This window comes from Capricornis sumatraensis, chromosome 3, assembly GCF_032405125.1.
Source record: "Capricornis sumatraensis isolate serow.1 chromosome 3, serow.2, whole genome shotgun sequence".
NCBI lineage: Eukaryota > Metazoa > Chordata > Mammalia > Artiodactyla > Bovidae > Capricornis > Capricornis sumatraensis.
In genome coordinates, this window is record NC_091071.1 from 40,790,603 (window position 1) to 40,813,629 (window position 23,027).

A 23,027-nucleotide genomic window follows, 5' to 3' on the forward strand; every position below is an offset into this window, starting at 1 on the left:
AGGTCAGGACACTCACATTCAGTGAGGAGCAGGGACAAGGACTTTGGGGGGGGGGGGGAGAGGTGGGGCAGTAGGTTGACCTGAGTGGTCTGCAAATTCCCCCAGTGCAGAGGGGAAAAAAAACAACTGAGAGGAATCAGGGAGCCATAAGAATTAGAAAGGTGGAATCAGACAGAGTACTACCCACACTAGCAGGCCGTGTGGAAGAAAGGTGCACCCAGGAGATGAGAGGCTTTTGCCAGGGGGGAGATACCTCCAGAAGGTTCTTCCTAAGGCTGGGGTAGGGAGGGTAGCATGGGGTCTGGCTCCACGTGGGCCTCCCAAAGCCAAGAGCTAGACAGACCAGAGGCCACCCTTCTTCCTGTCTTTGGGTGCCCCAAGGTCTGCCTTGCCACACAGCCAAGCGAGGATTAGAAGGGCAGCCAGACAGCATCTGCACAGTGACCGAGCCCTCCAAGGTCCAGGACACTTGTGGGACTCCAGGTCCATACTGAAGAGGGTTGAAGGGGGAGCAGAAGGACAGAGTGAGGGGACCACTGGCAAGGGACCCAGATGGAGGGAGGCCCTTGCAAGATGGCAGAACACATTTATACAGGGGACTGGGGACAATAACTGGAAATGCAGAAGGGGACCAGCAGTTGAGGGGCCTCTGAGGATGCAAGGGGGTGTCAGGTGGAGGTCCTTCCTTCCTAGGGAGAGAGCATGGCCATGGCAAAGGGGCCAAGGGGTCCCCGCTTCCTCTCTGGCAGCCTTTGGCTGAGGGGAGGGAGGGGTTCCAAGGAGATCCAGGTTTCAAATGAACGCTGGGAGGTGGGGGATGGGCTGCCAGGTCTTAAGATCCTGCTCCCTTGGGGAAGACGTTCTCCCCAGGCTGGCCAGGGGGCACAGTGAGGAGACCCCCTGTGGGGCTCCCGGGAGGGTGAGGTGGGGGCTGCTGCTCTCCTTGTCCTGCACACATTGATGCGTGGCAGCCGGACACACACCCCTCCCACCGTGGAATACCTCTCCCCTCCTTGGGGACCCTGGGACCTGGTTTGATGACCATCCCCTACAAGGAGGGGCAGCAATGTCAGAAAAGGGAGAAGGGGACCCAGCCCCAGCAGTGTCTCTGCCTCTGTGCCCCGCTTCTGCCGCACAAGGACAAGCAGATCTCGGCTGGGTTGGGGCAGAGAGGGCGGAGCAGGAGTGGGGCGGGAGGAGGCGGGGGTGGGAACGCGTCCCCCGGCAGGCCGGCGGGCGGGAGGGCTTCTGACATTTGCCAGGGCGTGGGCGCGGCAGTTTGCGCCTCGGAGCCAGATGACAAAGTACACAACTCGGAGGAAAGGGGTCACACGCGGGGGCGCGGCAACTAGCCGAGTTTTATTGAACAGACGACCGGTCTGGTGGTCGAAGATACTCGGTCTGAGTCAGGCGAGGGGGCGCTAGCAGGGGCGGCGATCAGGACGGCTTCGGGGCGAGGCGAGGGCTGGCGAAGACGGTACCCTGCGCAGACCGTGGCTGAGCCGGAGACTCTCCGAAGGCTCTAGAAAGAACAGAGAGGCCCGTGGGGAGAGGGCCGTGCGCTCTCCACTACCGCTCCCCCGACTCCCCGGGCTGGAAGCGTAGAGAGACTGCTCTAGGAGAGCCTTCCCCGGAGTCGGGGATAGAAAGGTCGTTGGGTGCCCTGCGGGCAGGCAGACAGCACGGCTCAGATCTCTCGAGACCCGCCTCGTTTGCTGGCGTCCTGTCCCCTTCCTCTCCCCGCGTACCTGGCCTGCTCCGCCGAGGTCCAGGAGTAGGCGCCAGGCTGCCACTCGGGTTGGCGCGCGGACTCCGGGGCGCGCAGGTTGCGAGGCCCGCTGACAGGGAGCCCCGCCTCAGAGCTTCTGCGTCGCGCCTCCCACGGTCTCTGAGCTTCGGAGGGAAGCAGCAGAGCATCGAGGGCGGCGGGCCCCGGAGAGAGGGTGTTTCTGGCAGAGGGCCCCTGGGACAGCGCGCCCAGGCCCAAGGTGTCCCAGGCGGGGGGCCCGGCCGCGCGGCGCCACATGTAGGGCGAGCGGCGCAGCCCCATGAGCAGGCCGGCCGCGCGGCCCACCGTGTGGTAGCGGGGGCTCGCCACGTGCTTGTACCAGGCGCCGGCGGAAGGCGGCAGCAGCAGCAGCCACAGCAGGGCGAGGAGCCGGCGGCTGGCGGTGGCCCCCGGCCCCGGGCCCCGCACCGCTGTGCCCCGCGCCAGGGTGCTCACGTCGACAGCCGCCCGGAGGCGCGGACCAGGCACTGACTCCGTCGGGTCTGCGCGCGCCGCGTGGAGAAGCCGGAGTGCGGGAGCTGCAGGCGGGGAGTTGGGCCCCGCGGGTCCGGCTATAACTGCTCGGCGGCTCCGCCCCTGCTCGCCCCCGCGGTACCTGCCTGGCTCCCTAAAGGGAGGGGGCGGGATGAAGGGAGAAGAGGAGCCCAGACTACACCGCAGGACGTGGGCTCCTGAAGCACCCTGGCTGAGTGGGATTCATCTCCTGGAATTCATCTCCTCCCCGGTCTGGGGGCTCCCCTCCTCCCGTGTCTCACGCCCCTCTTCCTCTGTCCCCAAGGAGAGGAGCTGCCAGGCGCAGGGATGGGGACAGGAAGGTGGGGCACACGCAGATCAGACTGGGGGGCCAGCAGCACCCCAGGGGGCAAAGCAGGAGAGCTGACTGGTGGGGGCCCTCTGCACCAAGACCCCTCTGCCTGCCTCCTCCCCTGACGGGCTGTTCCTTATCCTCACCTGTGTGTGCACAGTCGTGTCCAACTCTTTGAGACCGCATGCACCATAGCCCACCAGGCCCCTCCATCCATGGGGATTCTCCAGGCAAGAATACTGGAGTGGGTTGCCATGCCCTCTTCCAGGGGAACTTCCTCACCCAAGGATTGAACCTGCGTCCCTTATGTCTCCTGCATTGGCAGGCAGGCTTTTTTTTTAACCACCAGAGCCACCTGGGAAGCCCTCACCTAACACAGTTCAAATCTGTGCCCACACCCTCTTCTCCGCTCCCTAACCCCTAGCTTCTCCCCACCAACCTACTTCCCAGCTGCTGCTAGGTGGTGGATGCTTGCAGCTGCAAGTTTAGTTAGGAGACAGTGGTTAGGATTAGGCTCCCAGAATAAAGAGTCAGTCCCTCTTACCCCCAGCCCCTGCCCTGGGCAGGATAAGGCTCTGCAGACCTCCAGCCTCCTCTTTGACTGAAAGTGAGAGTCACTCAGTCAGTCTGACTCTTTGCAAGCCCATGGACTACATAGTCCATGGAATTCTCCAGACCAGAATACTGGACTGGGTAGCCTATCCTTTCTCCAGTGGATCTTCCCGACCCAGAAATCAAACCTGGGTCTCTTGCATTGCAGGTGGATTCTTTACCAACTGAGCTATCAGGGAAGCCCTCCTCTTTGTCTGTAATCCCCTAAAACCATGTTTTCTGGCCATATCAGTCTCAATTCTTTTGCTTTACCCAACAACCCACAAGTTGGCCCATTTCTGTGCTTCTGTGCCTGGGATGGACATCCTGGCCTTTTCAATCTATGACCAAACTCCTACTCATCTTTCAGGATCCTGCTTAAATAGTCCCTATGTGAATAGTCTCCTGGAGTATCCCTCTCTGCCTGCCCGGGGTTGATACCCTCTTTCCAGATGTCAGGGCCTGACCCATTCTTGCCTGAGCCCTAAGCCAGGGAGGATTTAGCCCTCAAAATAATCAGATCGCATTCCACCACCACCCCCCACCAAGCAACCACACCACTCACAGGGTACCTTCTAAGTTCCAGACACCAGGGATCCTGAATTATCATACTTTGACCTCCAAACAATGCCACGTGTATGTGTGGTAAGTTGGTTCAGTCATGTCCAACTCTTTGCCACCCTATGGACTATAGCCTGCCAGGCTCCTCTGTCCATGGGATTCTCCAGGCAAGAATACTGGAGTGGGTTGCCGTGCCCTCCTCCAGGAGATCTTCCCAACCCAGGGATTGAACCCGCATCTCTTACATCTCCTGCATTGGCAGGACGGTTCTTTACCACTGACACCACCTGGGAGATTCCCAAACAATGCCACAAGGTGGGATAATTATTGATTCCATCTACCAAAGAGGAAACTAAGGCCTGGGGGAAATTAACTTACTCCAGTCACCTGGGTAAGCACTGGGAACAGAGTGGGGTCCAACCTAGACCACCAGCCTGAGAGTTCCAGTTTGAGGACCCCAGCTACAGTGCTTAATGGAAGCCTCCCTTCCCCCTCTGCCTGTCTCTTCAGCAAGAAGGAGGGGCGAATCCAGGGCAGGAGTAGGGCACAGTCTGGGTCTGTCCTTCCTCTTGAACTTGCACATTGGGAGAGGCCCAGAGGGGCTCAGAAGTGCCGAGGGAGGCCCCTACTTTTGAGGCAGGAGGGGCAGAGAGGTCTGGTGATCCCTTGGGGGAGATCTGGAAGTCATCGGCTCTCCCCACAAAGGCCCTGTGGAGCAGCTGAGAAACATGCCCTGGAGCTCAGTGCCCCAGGCTGGACGCTGGTGGGTGTAAGGGGGGGGGGCACTCCTGCCTCAGTTTCCTCATTGGTAAACAGTAATGGTAGCCTCCTGACCAGCTGGCTGTGAGCACTAAACATCCAGGCCGCTGGGACTTCCCTGGCCGTCCAGTGATTGAGACTCTGCACTTTCTCTGCAGGGGGCGTGGGTTTGATCCCTGGTCTGGGAAGTAAGATCCTGAATGCTATGAGGCATGGCCAAAATTTTTTTTAGAAATCCAGGCTGGGTCTTGACAGGGTACCTGGCATGCAGTAACCAGTGAAGTTGCTCAGTTGTGTCCTACTCTTTGCGACCCCACAGACTGTAGCCTCTCAGGCTCCACCATCCATGGAATTTTCCAGGCAAGAGTACTGGAGTGGGTTGCCTGACCCAGTCGGGGGATCTTCCTGACCCAGGGATCGAACCTAGGTCTCCTGCATTGCAGGCAGACACTTTGCCGTCTGAGTCACCAGGGAAGGTAAATGGCGAGGCTAACATCTGTTATTGTTGCTGTGCCAGCGGCTGCCTAGTCCCCAAACCTGTCAGAGAAGATGCTTTGACGGAGGGGTGATGGCGCAGGGACCAGGCAGGGCGGGGGTACAGAGGGAGCCGCCTGCGCGCCTGGAGGGCCCTGGAGGAGCGCAGGGACCGGTGGGCCGAGTGGAAAGCTGCCCCTTCCACCCACCACTGCCTCTCTCTCCTGGGGCCCCTTGGCCTCGAGAGCTGCCTGGAGTGTGCAGTGGGTAGGCAGCGCGGCACGACTCAAGGGTCCCCTGGCACTGCCGCCCACTCCCTGCTGAAAGGAGGCAGGGGACTGCAGGCGGTGGGCAGGAAGTGTCTGTGGGCAGCACATCATTGATGTGAAAGCTGATCAATCGTGGTCGATGCAGTAATGGAGGTTTCTGCACAGTTAGAAAATTGAAGACAGCTACAGTTAGCAGAGTGGATAAATCTGAAAATGCCATATTGACCAAAAAAAAAAAAATGCCCTGCACAATGGAATGTTCAGTGTCTGAAGTTTAAATACCAGCTATCCTTCCGGCTGGCTTATGACTGTGAACTAGAGGGAAGGAAAATGTCCGCATGCAGGTGAGAGGTGGAGGGCCTGTTGGGACAGAGTCTGTGGCTGCCTGTCAGGTGGAGGTGTGCGGAAGGCAGGCAGGGATGGAGCCCAGGGCCGGGGAGGGAGAAGAGCACCGAATAGCTTGACGGTTCCTGGGGGCTCCAGGTTTGGGGTGCTCAGGATGAGGGTCTCTGTGCCCTGCCCAACACTGAGCCCAGGGGCCCAAGGACAAAGGGCTCTGCCAGCAGCCCCCCACCTCCCAGTAGTCTGGAGCCAAAAGTCTGTTGCCAGAGGAGGTAGTGGCCCTAATGATGCATGAGAGCTACCTGGTCTTTCTGGGGTTCACTGCACCTTTCATCCACATACAGACCCTTCTAGAAGCTGGATGATCATGGATGCTATTTGCACATCATCTCCCCTGACACTGGACCAAGCCCTGCGGGGGCCTGGGACCATGTCTTTCTTCATACTCCCCCTTCCAGGCACAGCACCTGCCTCCTCCCCCAACAGGAACCCCATCCTAATGACACAGCAAATAAGAAAACCTCTCCATTTCATCATTTAAAATGATTATGTTTTATTAAGGCTTCCCTGGTGGCTCAGAGGGTAAAGCATCTGCTTGTAATGCGGGAGACCTGGGTTCCATCCCTGGGTCAAGAAGATCCCTTGGAGAAGGAAGAGGCATGTTTTATTAAGACTGTACATGGGCGCACGTGGTAAGTCTCTTAAGTTGTGTCTGACTCTGCGCAACCTTATGGACTGCCGCCTGCCAGGCCTCTCTGTCCATGGGTTTCTCCGGGCAAGAATACTCGCGTGGGTTGCCATTTCTTACTCCAAGGGATCTTCCACGCTCAGGGATTGAACTTGGGTCTCTTACATCTACCTGCATTGGCAGGCGGGTTCTTACATTTTAAGTCAAATGCTAGTATAAGGGACACAGTAAGTGGCCTCTGTTCCACCCTCTCACATCAGCATCCTGCCCTCCAGGGGCAATGACTTCTAACTCTTTCAGCCATTTCTCCTAGTATTTGCCTCCATAGTTTGAAATCACGAACAACCGCTATTCTAAAAACGAGTGGTCTTTTTTTGGCCATGCCACATATCATATGGGAGCTTAGTTCCCCCACCAGGAATTGAACCCGCATCCCACGCAGTGGAAGCATGGAGTGCTAACCACTGAACCACCAGGGCAGTCCCTGGGTGGTCTTTTCTCTTCTGGCTGTGCTGGGTCTTCATGGCTTTCTCCACTGGCAGCAGTTGGGGGCTACTCTTCGTTGTGGTGCACCGCCTTCTCGTTGTGGAGCACAGGCTCTAGGTGCGTGGGCTTCGTAGTCATGGCAGCCGGGCTTAGTTGCCCCGGGGCATGTGGAATCTTCCCAGGCCAAAAGTCGAAGCTGTGTCCCCCGCCCCTGCATTGGCAGGCGGATTCTTAACTCTGGACCAAAGGGTGGTCTTTTTAAGGAGGTATGCTTTGAGTAAGGTAAGCACATCTTCATTTGTTACATATGCCTACACCTATGTGCCCAGAGCCCAGATCAAGGTAGAAAGGATTTTGGTTCCCTAGGGCGCTCCTTTCAGGCTTCTCTGGTAAATCAGTTGGTAAAGAATTTGTCTGCAATGCAGTACACCCGGGTTCAATCCCTGGCTCAGGAAGATCCCCTGGAGAAGGAGATGGCAACCCACTCTAGTATTCTTGCATGGGAAATCCCACGGGCAAAGGAGCCTGGTGGACTACAGTCCACAACTGAGTGACTAAACCACCACCACCAGGGGGCTCCCTCTACTCTTAGACAGAAGTCCCCAGCGGAATTCATCAGCATTTTCTCAACCTCAGCATAGTTGGCGTTTGTGAGGCTGTCCTGGGCCCCGAAGGATGGGGAGCAGCATCATGACTGTGTAGGGAGCAAAAGAGCCCTTCCCCAAACATGTCTGTGCCCTAATGCCTGGAGGCTGTGACTATTTACGTGGTAAAGCGTAATTCAAGTTGCAGATAAAATTGAGGATGCTAATCAACTGAACTTCATATTGGGTTGGCAAAAAAGTTCCTGTGGGTTTTCCCCATAAGATGTTACAGAAAAACTTGAATGAACTTTTTGACCAATCCAATATAAGCAAAGCATCCTGAATTATCCAGGTGAGTCCAGTGTAATCTCAAGGGTTCCCAAGTGTGGAGGAGAGAGGCAGTCAGAGAAGGAGAGGTGACAATGAAAACAGAGGCTGGAAGGACGGAGGGCCAGGAGCATGGAAAGCAGGCAGCCCACCAGAAGCTGGAAAACTCAAGGAAACAGGAATGCCGCCCGCCTGCACCTTAGTTTTATCCCAATGAGAGTCATTTTGAATTCCTGAATTCCAGAACTGTAATATAGTAAATATGCATTGTTTTAAGTCACTATGTTTGTGGTAATTTTTTACAGCAGCAAAAAAAAAAAAAAAGAACTGACACTTTCAAATTGGCCACACTTCAGGTGGCTAGAGTACTGGCGCTTTAGCTTCAGCTTCAATCCTTCCAATGAGCATTCAGGGTTGATTTCCTTTAGAATTGACTGGTTTGATCTCCTTGCTGTTCAAAGGACTCTAAAGGTTTATATATATATACTTTTTTTTTCTCCTAAAGTTTCCTTCTGCTCTCTGGGTCTGCTTGTTTTTGTCCCTGTATCTTACACCGCAGGCTTTCCTCCTGTGTCTGCAGATCGCTGGCTGCCAGTCAGACCCTGACAGGCTGTCTCCTTTCGTAGGGGCACGGCTTGCTGAGAGGTGAGCTTCATTGCAGGGCAGCTGGGCACCGGGATAGCCTTTCAGTCCCTAATGGGGTATGCAGATCTTCTTTCTGAGGTGGTGCATTTCCTCAGTGAACAATCCTCCAGTTTCCTGCCGACAGTGAGTGGGAGGAGGACTGGATGGATACAGGGAAGGCCCAGGCGCCCAGTCAATGCACCAACTTCCATGCACTCCTTTTTCAACCCCACCTTCAGTGAACTGCTCTGTGGGGTTCCCCCAAGGGTCTTAAGGATGCTTTGTAAAATGAAAACCAGTCACCCTCCACCTGCTCTCTGTCATTTCACAGTTTGCTTGCATCTTTCACTCATTGCTTGTTCCCTTCCTCTTCTTTGTGCTCATGGAAAGTCTTTTACTCCTTCGTGTCCTTTTAGTGGGATTTTGTGAGGGTGAGATGACACCTGCCCATGGCCAATCCACCAGGTTATTTGGTATGATCATCCTTGTTTTGCAAACGAGGAAGCTAAAGGCTCAGCAAGTTGACCAAGGTCACTGGCAAATACGTAGTTGGAGTTTCCAGCCCATTTCTGCTTCTACAGTCCAAGCTCATCCTTCCACAACACACTGCCTATTTTCTAGAAGGGTTCAGATCTGAACCAACCTCCCTTAACAGAAGAGAGGTCCTGAGTGTGCCTGACCCCAAGAATAGTGAGGAGGCCCCAAACATACTGCAGAGTCCCAAAGCCCCTGGATTCACTACCCCCAATCTGCAAGCCTGTCCTGCTATTTCTCTGCCTCAAGCCCCCAGGCTCAGCTGGGTGAGGTCAACTTGCCCCTGAAGAGGTCACGTTCTCTACCTCCCTTTTCTACTGGGACTGGGGATGTCCACCCCTGGCTCAGAGACAGATGTCACCACGTGTTGTCTTTTCCGATAGGGACTGTGTTTGTGTGTGCTCACACGTGTGCCCGATGACCAGGCCCCTGTTTGTCCCAAATACAACATAAGATCTGGGTTGGAGAGAGATTTGGGTTCCTAACAAGGTCGCTGCTGCTGCTGCTGCTGCTAAGTCGCTTCAGTCATGTCTGACTCTGTGTGACCCTATAGACAGCAGCCCACTAGGCTCCTTCGTCCCTGGGATTCTCCAGGCAAGAATACTGGAGTGGGTTGCCATTTCCTTCTCCAAATAAGGTCGCAATATTTAGCAAATAAAAATACAGGGCTGTCAGTTAAATTTGAATTTCAGAGGAACCATGAATAGCATTTTAGTATTAAGTATTGAAGAGGGAATTCATAGGGCCTGGACTCCATCTTAGGCCTGTTCATGCTGATCATGCTCAGCCACCTCTCCAATGGACTCTGAACTCTGTCTTCAGTGCCTATGGAAACGACAACAGAAGGATAAAACTCCCTCTGGACAGGCCATAAATTTTTCCATACCTATCGGAGTGTAACCTCAGGCTTATTGATTATCGGCCAATTGTTTAACTCCTTGAGCACATAACACGTGAATGATGTATTGGGATTGTATTCACCCTTCCTTTGTTTATGTAAGTCTCAAGGAATTTGAAATGATGGGTTCAGACAAGTGCACATGGGATATAAAAGATTTTCACAAATGCTGGTCCAGGTCCTTGGCTAAGAGGAGACTCCGCCTTGGGCCCGCTGGTGTAATAAACTGCACTTCACTATGTGCATTGTCCTTCTGAGTGAGTTTGTTTCCCGGAACATGTGGCTACAACAGTATGACCCATCAATATTTGGGTCATACGTTGCTCCGAGAAGAGAGGGCGGGCCCAGGACAGAGGCCTAGGCGGAGAAGCCGGATGTCCGCAGCCTGGCGCGGGGACAGCGGCGGGCCTCCAAATCGGCCGCCTCCGCCTAGAGCGCCCAGGGCGAAGTCGCCGCTCTAGCTCGCACCTCGCTGAGGCGGAAGCCGCACACGTACTTCCGCCGGGCGGGCCCGTTGCTGGGCGGGGCGGTGACGTCGCCCCCGGAAGGGGCGGGCCCGCCGGGAGCCAGGCAGTGCGGTGCGGTGCGGTGCCGTGCCGGCCGGGAGGGGGCCCGATCCCGGACCATGGCGGCGGCTGCGGCGGCGGGCCCGGAGGGGCGGCGCGCGGCCCAGGAGGCGGCGGCGGCAGCACCTGAGCGGGGCGGCGGGAGTTGCGTTCTGTGCTGCGGGGACCTGGAGGCCACGGCGCTGGGCCGCTGTGACCACCCGGTGTGCTACCGCTGCTCCACCAAGATGCGGGTGCTGTGCGAGCAGCGGTACTGCGCCGTGTGCCGCGAGGAGCTGCGCCAGGTGAGCCGCGCCGGCGGGCAGCGTGTCGGGACTCCCGGGCGGGCGCGGCCCGGCGGGACGACGGGGCACCCGGCCGCCGGAAGGGGACTTTGCCTTCCTGGTGTCCGGCCGCAGGCCTGGTGGCGCCGGCTTCCGAGCGGGAGGACGGGCGCGGCCGCCTGTCGTGGAGGGAGGGGTCCCCATCGTTGGTCCAGCTGTGGGCCGTCTGGGCGCGGGAGGCAGGCGGTAGTCGAGGTCCCTGTGGGCCCAGAGCCTGCGGGCTTTCCTGCTGACCCCTAGGACTCTTGCCAGGCCGCTGGAAGGGGCATGGTCAGAGCCGGTGCTCCCAGACTCGCTCGGCTTTGGGGGTTTATTCCTCAGGGGTCTCCATCCCGGTGAAGGCAGCAGGGAAAGTGGGCACCTTTAGAGGCGACCTATCCCGGAGCAGAGGGTCAGTCTGGGCGTTTCCAGCTTAGCCGTGTGTCTGGGTCTCTCTGGGTGACGCTGAGGGAACTCCTTCTGAGACTGGCATTTTCATCTGTTAAGTGACTTGTACTCAGACCTGCCACCCAAGGGGAAAGCGAAACCACTGAGGTCTCAGGGTGCCTGGTGGGTGGGGATAAAAGTGTTAGAAGCTTTCATCCTCCTTGCCAGTTTCAGCTGGGGGGGTCTCAGCTCCAGAGTGGAGGGGTGGGAGTTTCTGACTGTCCAGACTTGGAAGTCCCAGTGAGGTCAGAGGGCATCATCCCTGCCCCCGCCCCCCCAACCCTCCTCGCAATGCCAGCTGCTGGCTGGGGGCACTTAGCTGGAACTCCCTGGGTTTGCTGTGCTTTGAAATTTGTTTGCTTCCAGAGTTGTGAAACTCTCCTGGGGATGTGAATGGAAAGCTTGGGGTGGTGATACCTGCCAGGGAATCTAACTTTCTTCTTCCTACAACTGATGCAGAAACGACATCCTTTTTTCATTTTTCTTTTAAAGTAGACTTTTATGTTAAAGGAGCCAAGCAACTGCTGTAATCCCATGAGCTCTATGGGCACATATCCTGTACCCTACCTGAAGAAGACATGGGGAGATGCTGTCAGTCTGTGATGGGGTGGAGCGAGACAGACTCGGATCTGGGAGAGGTCTAGGGTGCAGGAGCAGTCGGTGAAACTGTGGATCTGTCTGTGTCTTAGTCAGAAGGCTCCTCCCAGCTACGCCAGAGCCTGCCTTGCAGGCCAGGCTTGCGTGACGTGACGTAACTCTTGAATGACCAGGTTTCCCAGCACACGTGTAGCTTCCTGGCAGTCAGGCAGGTAGGCAGGCAGGCGCAGCGGAGTCTCCATCCCTGGGCATTGCACGTCTCATTGAGAAAGTAAAGTGTTAGTCGCTCAGTTGGGTCCAACTCTGTGAGACCCCATGGACTGTAGCCCTCCAGGCTCCTCTGTCCATGAGATTCTCCAGGCGAGAATACTGGAGTGGGGAGGAAGTAAGCAGACACCTATATATGGCTCTCATAGCTAGCATCTGGCCTCTCTCATTCCTTGTGGGTCCCACACCCTTCAGGTGCTCTGTGGCAAGGGGGCGTGGACATGAGCTGTCAACTGGCTTCGGTTGGGGTGTGGTTTGGCATCAGGTACCCCAGCCAAGCCGCCTTCTTACCAGGCCTGCTCCAAGTTGCTTGGCAGCAGGAGAAGGTTCTGGGCAGTTTGGGAAGATGATGCTCCTCTCTGTTCATCCGGCTTCCTCCCATGCTTGGACTTGGAATCCACCCCACCCCACCCCACCCCCATGCTATGCCCTGGTTGAGTCCTGCACTGTCCTCTGAATTCATCCTGTGTCCCATGCCTGCTCAGAAACTTCTAAACCCTGCCTCTCTTCTGCCTCTTCAATGGGACTAAGCCTCTAAAAAATTGGGAGGAAAGCACGCCAAGATGCTTTGTGGGACAGGGCAGCTTTGTTCGCTTAATTCCTGCATCTTCACCTGGCGCCTCCCTTGGCTGACCCGGGGGACAGCCCTGCAACTGCTGCTCAGAGGAGGAGCCAGATGAGTCAGGATTGCCCAGCAGGTGCTCATGGTGGAGGCCTAGGCTCCTTCCTAGCTGGTGGGCAGTGGCAGCACGGGGCCGCTGACTGAGACTGATGTCAGGTCCCGGGGTCCTGCCCCCTCTTGCCCGGTCCTGTCTTTCCCACTGGCCACGTTCTTCTGAAAGACAAGTCTCGTCTTGCTTTCCACCTGACCCTGATCCCGGGGATGTCAGAAAGGCTTGACGGGGCTGCTGTACAAAGTGGGATGTGTCTGAGCCAGGAGGGACCTCGCAGACAGCCTGGTGCAGCCCCTCTGCCCCATCTCATAGGCAGGAACTGGGAGGGAGGCCAAACCTGCTGACTCTGGTCGTGCTCCCTGTTGTCCCGGCCCCTCTTCCCCAGGGAGCCGCTCTCACCCTGGTCACGGTGGACACCATTCTCTTCTGTGCTCCCTCTCCGTGAGTGCTCCCTGCTTGCTGGGAGTGGGGAGCAGCAAGGCCCTGGGCAGACACTCCCCTGGTTGGGGAGTCCAAGAAGACTTTCGCCCCTCTCTCCCTCTCGTTGGGGCCTCATCCTTTTGGGGCCCACCAAGGGGCACTCTTTCCCACTTGATCATTTACTGCTTGGCCCACCCAGGGGCTGCCCAGAATGGCCCATCCGCAAGTGTCTAGGCTTGGCCTGTACTCTATCCTGGGACCCCTCCCATCCCTGGAGTGGGGGGTCTCAGGCCCCCACACCCTCCTCCTTGTGCAGCTATCCGTTCTTGCCGCTCGCCTCACCCTCTCTTGAGGCAGGGACACTGGCTGCTCCCGCCCGTCATCTGGCCCAGTCCTGGGGGGCCCTGTGCTGCTCCCAGGCTGTGTGCGAGGGGCAGTCAGTGTTGCCCCGTCCCACCTGCCAGCCTGCTCACCTCATTCTCAAACGAACATGGCCTGAGCCTGTACGCCCACGGCCACGTTCCCTTCCTAAGCCTCTTCTGTACTCCAGTCCCTTCCTGAGCCTGACCAGTGTCCCCCTTTGGCCTGGCTCAGGTGCGCCCAGCCCGGACTGTCCCACCAGACTGCTCCGGAGGGACAGACCGCCCCCCCCCCAAGCTGATGGTCACCCGGTCCAGTGAGGGTGCTCACATCCAGGGACAGACTCCACCTGTGGTGGATCGGAGCGGCACTCTGAGTGGAGGGGCCTCCCCACACCAGTGTTTCTGGGGAGGGATATCATTTCTCTGCTGTCTGCCAGCCCGGGACACTTTGGAAGCTTCGGGGCGTCCCTCGAGGGCTGGTCATGGGAGCGCGGTGTCCTGGAGGTTGGCTCCTGTGCTCTGCAGCGCCAGCAGGTCTTAACAGTTTGGGGCCCTGCATCTGCGGGCACCTGTCCCCGGGCAGGCATGGGGGTCTGTTCTGGAAAAGCACCCCTGGGAGTGGCGGCAAGGCAGGGCTGGGCGTGGGCTTGCTCTTGGAGTGCAGATTCCACGAGAAGAGGCCAGTGTGTGGCCCAGGCCTTTCCCACGTCCCTTCTGGACCTGTTGGGAGATCCTGGGCAGAGAGTATAGGGTGAGCCTTGGAGGCAGAGCAAGATTCCACTGTGAAGACAGGCCACAGGAGTGCGGCTGGTGTAGCTGGGGTCACAGCCCCCACGTCCCTCTGCCTGGCTTGCCAGCGTGGTGATGGGAAGAAAGGTCTTCGGGGCCTGTCATCCCCCCACCCCTGGACCCTCAGGTCAGGCGTGGCTGGACTGGGACAATTCCTTTGGGGTGGGAGGGGGCAAGGCTTGGCTGCCCCCAAACAATGGGGCATGTCCTCGGAAGTGGAGGCTAAGCTCCCCATCTCCCCCTGCCCCCCACCGCCAGAGGCCCCAGGAACCGGTTTTAACCACCTTGCTGTGGTGGCCGGCATAACCACTCAGTCTCTCCAGCCAGTCCTCCGTTCCCCCAATTTCATGGCTGTTCTGGTTTTAGACATCCTCTGTAGCTGGGCCTAAATATAACAGGGGTGACCCTGATGTGGCCTTTCCCAAGGTGAGGATGTCCCCTGGGTGTGCTGGCGCAGACGCTGAGCTGAGGCGAGTAGCCAGCTCCAGGCCGGGGGCAGTGGCGGATCAGAAAGGCGCTGAGCAAAGAGGTGGGCCCATGTGGTCTTGGTGGTAGGGCGGGGAGGATGGGGGGCCGGAGGATGGGGGCCCCTGCAGGGAGCAGGGCCCTTGTCAGCTCAGGGGGACCTGCGCCTGCAGGAGGGCCCTGGGGGCCAGGCTGGGGTGACCTTGTCCCACGTCATGGTCTGGCCCAGCAGCTTTACTGAGTGCTAGAGACCCTGAGAAGCGGCCAGCTGCAGAGTTTCACGTCCATCACACCAGCTCAGCCGTGTGGCACCCCCAGACCACGCAATTAATGGGAAGGAAGCTGGCCAAGAACAGCTGGGGCCATGACCAAGTCCTGGGGGGGCACCCCCTCCCGTGACATCACAGAAGGCTCATGGGGGTGGAGGGCGGCCAGGTCTGATGCACTGTTGCCTGATACAGTGGCGGGCGGCAGCCACTCTTTCCTCAGCTGCTCCTTGGAGTGTCTCTTCTTCCTCCCGAGCCTGTTGTCCTGTGCTCAGCACCCGTGTGATTGAGCCCCCGGTGGCTGGCTGTCTGATCCGTCACTGTCCCCGGGCAGCCTGTCTGTCTAGGGTGGGTGGGGTTGCTGCCCCCTGGAGGCGTGGCCGGCTGTTGCCTCTCTGTACCGGCCGCCCTCGGGGGGTCTGGCCGGGTGTGGGGAGAGGGGCCTCCAGGAGGGGCCCTCAGTGCCCCCTTTGCTCTCGGCCTGACGGCGCCCTGCAGTGGGCGTCCGCAGCCTGCCCAGCGGTCCCTTCGGGTCTGGTTTCAGGTGGTCTTCGGGAGGACACTGCCTGCCTTTGCCACCATCCCTCTTCACCAGCTGCAGCACGAGAAGAAGTATGACATCTACTTTACGGACGGAAGAGTGTTCGCCCTCTATAGGTGAGAGTGGACTTCCTGGCCGGGGTCCTGTGGGGCTGCAGGTGCACCGCATCCCGCCTGTGCTCCTCGCTTCCCTCGGGGGTGCGACGTCAGGGCCTGGCGGCTGGTTCCTGTCCACGGGCTCTCCTGGGCTCTCCTGGAACGGGGGTGCTCACAGCCCCCTCCTGCGGTGGTGGTGGAGGTGGGGGGTGTGGCGGGGGAGTTCTGGGGTTCTGTGAGGTGCACCAGAGCTGGTGCGAGTCAGGTTCTTCACCTGTAGAGGAAAAACGCCATAAGGGGTACGGTCGTCTTGGGGGTAGCCCCCGTCTTCCAGGTGGGGGTCCATCTCCTGGACTGGGGCCTTGTTCGGCTCAGACCCCGGCGCTGTCTGATGCAGCAGTCAGAGTGCCCGCCCTCCTGGCCCTCGCTCCCGGGGTATCTGCAGGGCCGCGGTGGGGGCCGTGGGGTTCTCGTGCTCCCTGGGGCTGGTGGTGCTAAGTGTCCGGGGCGGGGCTGGCTGGGTGTCTCCCCAGGCAGCTGCTGCAGCACGAGTGCCCACGCTGTCCTGAGCGGCCGCCCTTCAGCCTCTTTGGGGACCTGGAGCAGCACATGCGAAAGCAGCATGAGCTGTTCTGCTGCAAGCTGTGCCTCAGGCACCTGCAGGTGAGCCCGCCGGGCTGCCTCCCGGAGCCCCACCGCCCCTCACTTTGCGGGCCAACCGGTGGATGGGCCTGGGCAGCACTGAGGCCACTAGAGGCCCTCTGCGCCATGGGGCTGGGGAGGGGCGGGAGGCCTGGGAGCCCGCCCACTCCGCGCCCAGCGCCCCTTCCCCGCAGATCTTCACGCATGAGCGGAAGTGGTACTCGCGCAAGGACCTGGCTCGGCACCGCATGCAGGGGGACCCCGACGACACGTCGCACCGCGGACACCCCCTCTGCAAGTTCTGTGACGAGCGCTACCTGGACAACGACGAGCTGCTCAAGCACCTGCGTCGTGACCACTACTTCTGCCACTTTTGCGACGCGGATGGGGCTCAGGACTACTACAGGTGGGCATGGCGGGGCCCGGGGTGCCACAGGTGGGTGTGGGTACATGAGGACTCCTGGACCAGGCAGGCCGGCGCAGGCCCTGCTGACGCCCGGTCCCTGCAGTGACTATGCGTATCTGCGCGAGCACTTCCGCGAGAAGCACTTCCTGTGCGAGGAGGGTCGCTGCAGCACCGAGCAGTTCACTCACGCCTTCCGCACGGAGATCGACCTGAAGGCCCACAGGATGGCCTGCCACAGCCGCAGCCGCGCCGAGGCCCGCCAGAACCGCCAGATCGACCTGCAGTTCAGCTATGCACCGCGGCACTCGCGCCGGAGCGAGGGTGAGTGGGGTCCCCGCCACCTGCGCTCCCTGCAGGCCTCAGACCCAGGCCCTGACCCGACCCCTCAGCGTCAGCAGGGACGAGGGACACAGCCGTGAGCACGTGCGGACGGGAGCTCTTCACGCGGCCTGGCTCCCAGAGGGCCTCGGCTCTGCTGTGCGGGGGTCCCTGGGCCTCTTCTCTGGGTCAGGAGGATTACTGAGCGCCTGCTGTGTGGGAGTCCCTCCTGGGACGGTGGGGCCAGGAGGCCCAGGCCCCTCTCTCATCCCAGTTCCTGCTTGATCTGGTGTGTGGGCCGTAGGGGCCCGGGGCCACCGTGACCCCTGAGAGGTGTCTGTGCCTGCCCCTCGGGTCCACGCTGTGGTGCACAGGGAGGTCTCTGCAGGGTCTGGCCTGGGCCTGACTGGCTGTGTGCTGGCTGCAGGGGTCATCGGCGGCGAGGACTATGAGGAACTGGACAGGTACAACCGCCAGGGCCGCACAGGCCGGGCCAGTGGCCGCGGAGCCCAGCAGAGCCGCCGAGGAAGCTGGAGGTACAAGAGGTGGGAGGATTTGCGAGTCGCCAGGACCTCTGTCCACCTGGCCTCACCAGAGGCCGGGGCATTGCGGACAGCTGGGCTGAGACAGGCGCTGGATCAGGGAGCTTGGCCTTCTGGCCTCTGTGTCCCGGGCATGGCAACAGGGCCACTTGGTGTCCTGAGTGGGGTGTTCTCCTTTCTCCGCTCATTTAACCAGGGATGCCATGACCCTACAGATGGGGGTGTGAGGGGCCCCAGTCTCGGAGGTGCAGTGCAGGTGTGCCAGGAGGCCCTGGCGTGGCGGACACATGCTCTGGCTGGGCTGCCCCCATGTCCAGCTGGACCGAGGCATCTGCGGTACCCAGGCGCTGCCCCAGAGAATTGGGCTGGGTGTTTCCCGGGCGCTGGAGCCCGAGGTTGGCGGGGAGGTGGTCCTGCTATCCCCACAGCGCCCTCGCCTGGCCAGGGAGGCCGGGCTGGCACCTGTTCCGCTGGCTGCTGGCAGGCTGGCCTCTGAGGTCCCGGCTTCCTGGGGTGAGGCCCTTTCCGTTGCGTCGCTGTAGTCCTGGGCCTGGCCTAGCCTGAAGGCCTCCCCATCCCAGGGAAGAAGAGGACCGAGAAGTGGCAGCCGCCATCCGGGCCTCGGTGGCCACCCAGCAGCAGCAGCAGGAGACGCGCAGGACTGAGGACCGGGAAGAGGGCGGCAGGCCCAAGAAGGAGGAAGTGGGGCTGCGGGGTCCTGAGGAGGCCCGCGGCCCCCGGCGCCCAGCCCGGACTCCAGGCGAGGGCCCAGGTGAGCAGCTCCCCCGCAGGCAGGCCCACCCTGGCCCAACAGGTGGGACGTGGGCTCCTGACCACAAGGTCGGTGAGAAGCCACTGCCCTCCAGTTGGTCACCCGGCCAGGCCTGATCCTGGCCCCTCGACACTGTTCAGTTCTGACAAGGGTTCTTGTGTGTCTCGCAGGTCCCAAGGAAGCCTCTGCCAACGGTCCTATGAGCCAGGAGGCCTTTTCCACCACTGGCCCAGCTGCAGGAGCCACACTCCCAAAGTACACGCGTGTGGGGCTGGGGGCTCCTACCGAGGGTTGGGAGGGTGGGTGTGGACGCCAGGGCTCCTGCAGAGGCGGGGGGCGGGGCAGGCCAGAGCCCACAGGCTGCTGACCCCTGTCCGCTTTCTGCACAGCGCTCTCCCGCCCCCCACTTCGAAGCTCAAGGATGAAGACTTCCCCAGCCTCTGTGCCTCCGCTTCGTCCTCGAGCTCCGCGGCAGCCGCCCCAGGCCCTGTGGGGCTGGCGCTGGCTTATCCTGTGCCCACCAGAGGCAGGACCACCTTCCAGGAGGAAGACTTCCCTGCCCTGGTGCCCTCTGCCTCCAAGCCTAGCAGCGCCCCCACCAGCCTCATCTCTGCTTGGAACAGTGGGGCCAGCAAGAAGGTGGCGCATCCTGCCCCAGGGTCCCAGTCCACCAGTGGGGCCAGCCAGCCCCCCAGGAAGTCTGGCAAGGGGGGAAAGGGGGGCAAAAAGGGTGGGCCGCTGCCTGCAGAGGAGGCGGAGGAGGATGGCCGTGCAGGCCTCACGGCCCAGGAGCTGCGGAGCGTGCCCACGACGGTCGCCGTCTCCTCCCTGCTGGCCGGGGCTGCCACCCAGACCTTTACCAAGGTCAGCAAGAAGAAGAAGATGGGCTCCGAGAAGTCGGGTACCGCGTCGCCCCCACCCCCTGACAGAGAGGGGCCCCCTGGGGCCGAGCTGGCCCCCACGGCTACCCCTGGCAGAGCTGAGGGGCCCGCCACCGTCATCGTCAATGGACACTCAGAGGGGCCGGCCCCGGCTCGGAGCACCCCCAAGGAGCCCCCTGGGCTCCCAAGGCCCCTGGGGCCACCCCCCTGCCCCACGCCCCAGGAAGACTTCCCAGCGCTCTGTGGCTCCTGCCCACCCAGGATGCCCCCACCTCCAGGTAGGTGTGCTGGGCCCAGGCCTGCTACGGGGCCCTGGGAAGGGGCCGCGGTAGTAGAATGAGGCTCAGGGTGGCGCAGGCGGGCAGGGAAGCCCGTGTAGGCCCTTCCCACTGCCTCTCAGCCTGGTAGCCAGGTCTGGGTGCAGGCGGCAGGCCTGTGATCCCGTGGCCGTGGCCTGCCGTATGGTTCCCCTGCGCCCTTTCCTCCCGCAAGTTGGGGAGTCCTGGCACCCTCTGGAGGTGAGGACAGAGCAGTTACCTCAGGCCAGGGTTTGCCATGAGGAGCACAACACGCGTGCCGGCCCTTGGCGGTGTCAGTGTCAGCAGGCCCTGGACCCGCTCTGTGGGGACGGGCTGCTCTATGGGGAGGAGCGGCGTGGGAAGTGGGGACCGGGGCCTGCCTGTGCCTGACCAGTGAGGTCACGTCCTGGGACCTTCCCATGCACCCCACGCCCCGCAGGCTTCAACGCCGTGGTGCTCCTGAAGGGCACCCCACCTCCGCCGGGCCTGGCGCCCCCCATCAGCAAGCCACCCCCCGGCTTCTCCGGCCTTCCGTCTAGCCCCCACCCGGCCTGTGTCCCCAGCACTACAACCACCATGAAAGCGTAAGTGTGGGCGGGCCCCTGGCCCTGTGCCCCCAGGGGAGAGTGCCCTCACCTTGGGCCTCCCCAAAGGCAGAAGCCTCCACCTCCTTCCGATTCAGACCCAGGCCAACGCCTGTGCCCCGGGCCTACCTGGTCCCCGAGAACTTCCGGGAGAGGAACCTGCAGCTCATCCAGTCCATCAGGGACTTCCTGCAGAGCGACGAGGCCCGCTTCAGCAAGTTCAAGAGCTACTCGGGGGAGTTCAGACAGGTCAGGCAGGCAGGGGTGCAGGGGGCTGGCCCGGCCACCGGGGCCCAGGCCGGGGCCGGGCGTGACTGGGTCTGGCTCTGGCTGGCAGGGCGTGATCTCTGCAGCCCAGTATTACAAGAGTTGCCGGGACCTGCTGGGGGAGAACTTCGAGAAGATCTTCAACGAGCTGCTGGTGCTGCTGCCTGATACAGCCAAGCAGCAGGAGCTGCTGTTGGCTCACACGGACTTCCGCGGCCGCGAGAAGCCTCCAGGCATGAAGGCCAAGAAGAACAGGAAGAGCGCATGGCAGGCCAGCACCCGGCAGGCGGGCCTGGACTGCTGTGTGTGCCCCACTTGCCAGCAGGTGCTGGCGCACGGCGATGTGGGCAGCCACCAGGCGCTGCACGCCGCCCGGGACGATGACTTCCCCTCCCTGCAGGCCCTCGCCAGGATCCTCACGTAGCTCCGATGTAGCTCCCGCCAGCGCAGGCAGGAGCCGCCGCACCCACAGGCCTCCTTTCTCCCCGTCCCCACCCCCAGGCAGCCCGCGAGGCCACCTGCTCAGGCCCCTCAGCTGGCCGGCTCTCCGGGAATCGCCGGGAAGGCCCGCCATGACTTGCTGGCACACCCTCGTGGGGGATCCCTCTGGATTCCTCCTGGAAACTAGAGCGACCCGTGCTGCAGCAGCAGGCTGCTCTGGGTTTATGTTCTCATGTGCTGGAGGGCACCGGGGAGGGAAGGGCCAGGTGCTGGGACCTGTGTGTGCTCTCAGGGCTGGTGGCCACAGTGGCCCCTTCCCGGAGCCCCTGAGCCCTAGCGCTGCAGCACCGCGGTCCCTGAGCTAGGGTCCATGGGTGCTGGAGTCAGATGTTGAGTGTGTTGTGTAAACAGTTGGCTGTTTCGTGACTAAAGAACGTTCAGGATTAAAAGACACAAAATTGTGCTACTTGAAGTTGAATCTTTTTATGAGACTAGCTGAATCTGGGATCTCCAATTGTCTCTGAACTTTTATAAGACAGTTTATCTTCAAATAAATTTATTTTGCAATAATGCACATAGCTGGTGTTCTCAGCTTCTCTGCATTCCGGGGTCACCCCACTCAGAGTGGTCAGACACTATAGCTCAGGTGGTCTCAGTGAGTACTGTGGGCCAGGGGTGCGAGGCCTGTGGGAAGAGGGGGGCAGCCAGGCTCTGCTCACAGGCAGAAGCAGCTGACCCCGGGCCTGGGTCTTAGAGGTAAGCACAGCCCAAGCCCTCCAGGAGCAGAGCCAGCCATGCTTGACCTACACTGTGTACCCAGTAAAACTGTCCTTCCAGAACTCAGGAGTCACACAGACCCAAGGTTTACATCCACGGGCCACTGAGAGAGCTTCTAAAGTAAACTCCAGCAGGAACAATTTAGAAACGGATCCAGTATTTTGGAAACGAACCAGGCATGTGCTAAAATCTCCCCATTCTGCCACAAATACATATAAATAGTAGGAATCAAGAGCTAAACGCATAGCCACCTCCAAATGAGGCAACATCCTTACTTGAGAAGAAATGGAGATGTCTTTCTGAAAGAAGCAGAAGGGGGTGGGCACTGCCTGTCTGAACCTGAGGGCCTACCTACTTATGCTGAGACTGGAGCAAGCTTCTGGGTGATGGCTGAGCTTCGGCGCCTGCTAGGAAGCAGAGCCGTCACCCTCTTCGCTCTCCATAGGGCTGCTAGGGGGCCACCTGCGTTCCCTATCACACAGGAGAAGCCCCCCTTAGCTGATGCCTTCTGAAGACCTGAGCACAAGCCAACACCCGCAAAGAGTAACCTAGAAGCTGGGCTCTCTCACTCATGATACTAAAAACGCTTATTCTTAAAGAACCAAGAACCATAACAATACCAGGCAACAAAGCCTGATGACAAGCACTACCCTGAGTAGTTTGTTAACAAGTTCATGTTAACACCTACTGCACGTTAGCAGCTACTACACGTACCGCAAGGAGATCGAAACAGTCCATCCTAAAGGAAATCAGTCCTGAATATTCATTGGGAGGACTGATGCTGAAGCTGAAATTCCAATACTCGCCCACCTGATGAGAACTGACTCACTGGAAAAGACCCTGATGCTGGGAAAGACTGAAGGCGGGAGGAAAAGGGGACAACAGAGGATGAGATGGTTGGATAGCATCACCGACGATGGACATGAGTTTGAGTAAGCTCCGAGAGTTGGAGATGGACAGGGAGGCCTGGTGTGTTGTAATCCATGGGGTCTCAAAGCGTCGGACACGACTGAGCAACTGAACTGAACTGCACCTTTGACCATGGGAACTGCTCTTCTCTGGAAGGGTACAAGTTGAGACCAAGCTTGAACATGGCCAAGCCAGAACCCCAGCCCTAGGTCCTGCCTGCTTCCTTGAATCAACTAGAAGGTTGTTAACCAGTAAGAAATGAAAAAGTAACTGAAATAAAACTCCCAAAAGATGAATTCAAAAGTCAGCAAGACCAAGCTGGGGATGTCTCCGAAGGGGAGCTGGCCATGGAACGTGGCTCTGGACACTGCATGGTACACAGGGCAGGGGTCTCAGGAACAGGAGGTGGTAAGAAGGGGCCATCTGGAGAAATCGCGACGGTTTTCCCTAGCACTCTCCAGAACAGGGGCATCAGCCTGGTCTCTACCTCCCGGCCCCCTTCTGGATTCTGGGCCCTGGTGCTCTTTGGGTCCCAATATCCGGTACTGGAGGGGCAGGAGTGGAAAGGTCACAGTAAACTCATTTACCGTCTTTATTGTAAAGAAGTTGCAGCTGGAACATGGAACACTGAAAATACACAATCACGGATTGTTCTTTCAGAAGAGGG

General features: G+C 59.7%; 1 protein-coding gene across 1 annotated transcript; it reads left to right on the top strand.

Annotated features, from left to right (window-relative positions):
* The first annotated feature begins 10,356 nt into the window (after nt 1–10,356).
* ZNF598 (zinc finger protein 598, E3 ubiquitin ligase) lies at nt 10,357–21,174 on the top strand. Its single transcript, XM_068968420.1, has 12 exons — nt 10,357–10,581; nt 15,431–15,543; nt 16,056–16,185; nt 16,359–16,570; nt 16,674–16,891; nt 17,316–17,433; nt 18,012–18,202; nt 18,373–18,457; nt 18,592–19,361; nt 19,822–19,966; nt 20,065–20,215; nt 20,304–21,174. Exons 1-12 carry the CDS (start codon nt 10,357–10,359, stop codon nt 20,655–20,657), a joined length of 2,712 nt encoding a protein of 903 aa, XP_068824521.1. The 3' UTR covers nt 20,658–21,174.
* Nucleotides 21,175–23,027: the final 1,853 nt, after the last annotated feature.

Bases quoted from the DNA above. Each gene is read 5' to 3' on its own strand.
- ZNF598 (XM_068968420.1), top strand. From the start codon at position 10,357: ATGGCGGCGGCTGCGGCGGCGGGCCCGGAGGGGCGGCGCGCGGCCCAG. The intron at 10,582-15,430 runs GTGAGCCGCGCC...GTCTGGTTTCAG, and splicing joins GCCGCGAGGAGCTGCGCCAG to GTGGTCTTCGGGAGGACACT. The intron at 15,544-16,055 runs GTGAGAGTGGAC...GTGTCTCCCCAG, and splicing joins AGAGTGTTCGCCCTCTATAG to GCAGCTGCTGCAGCACGAGT.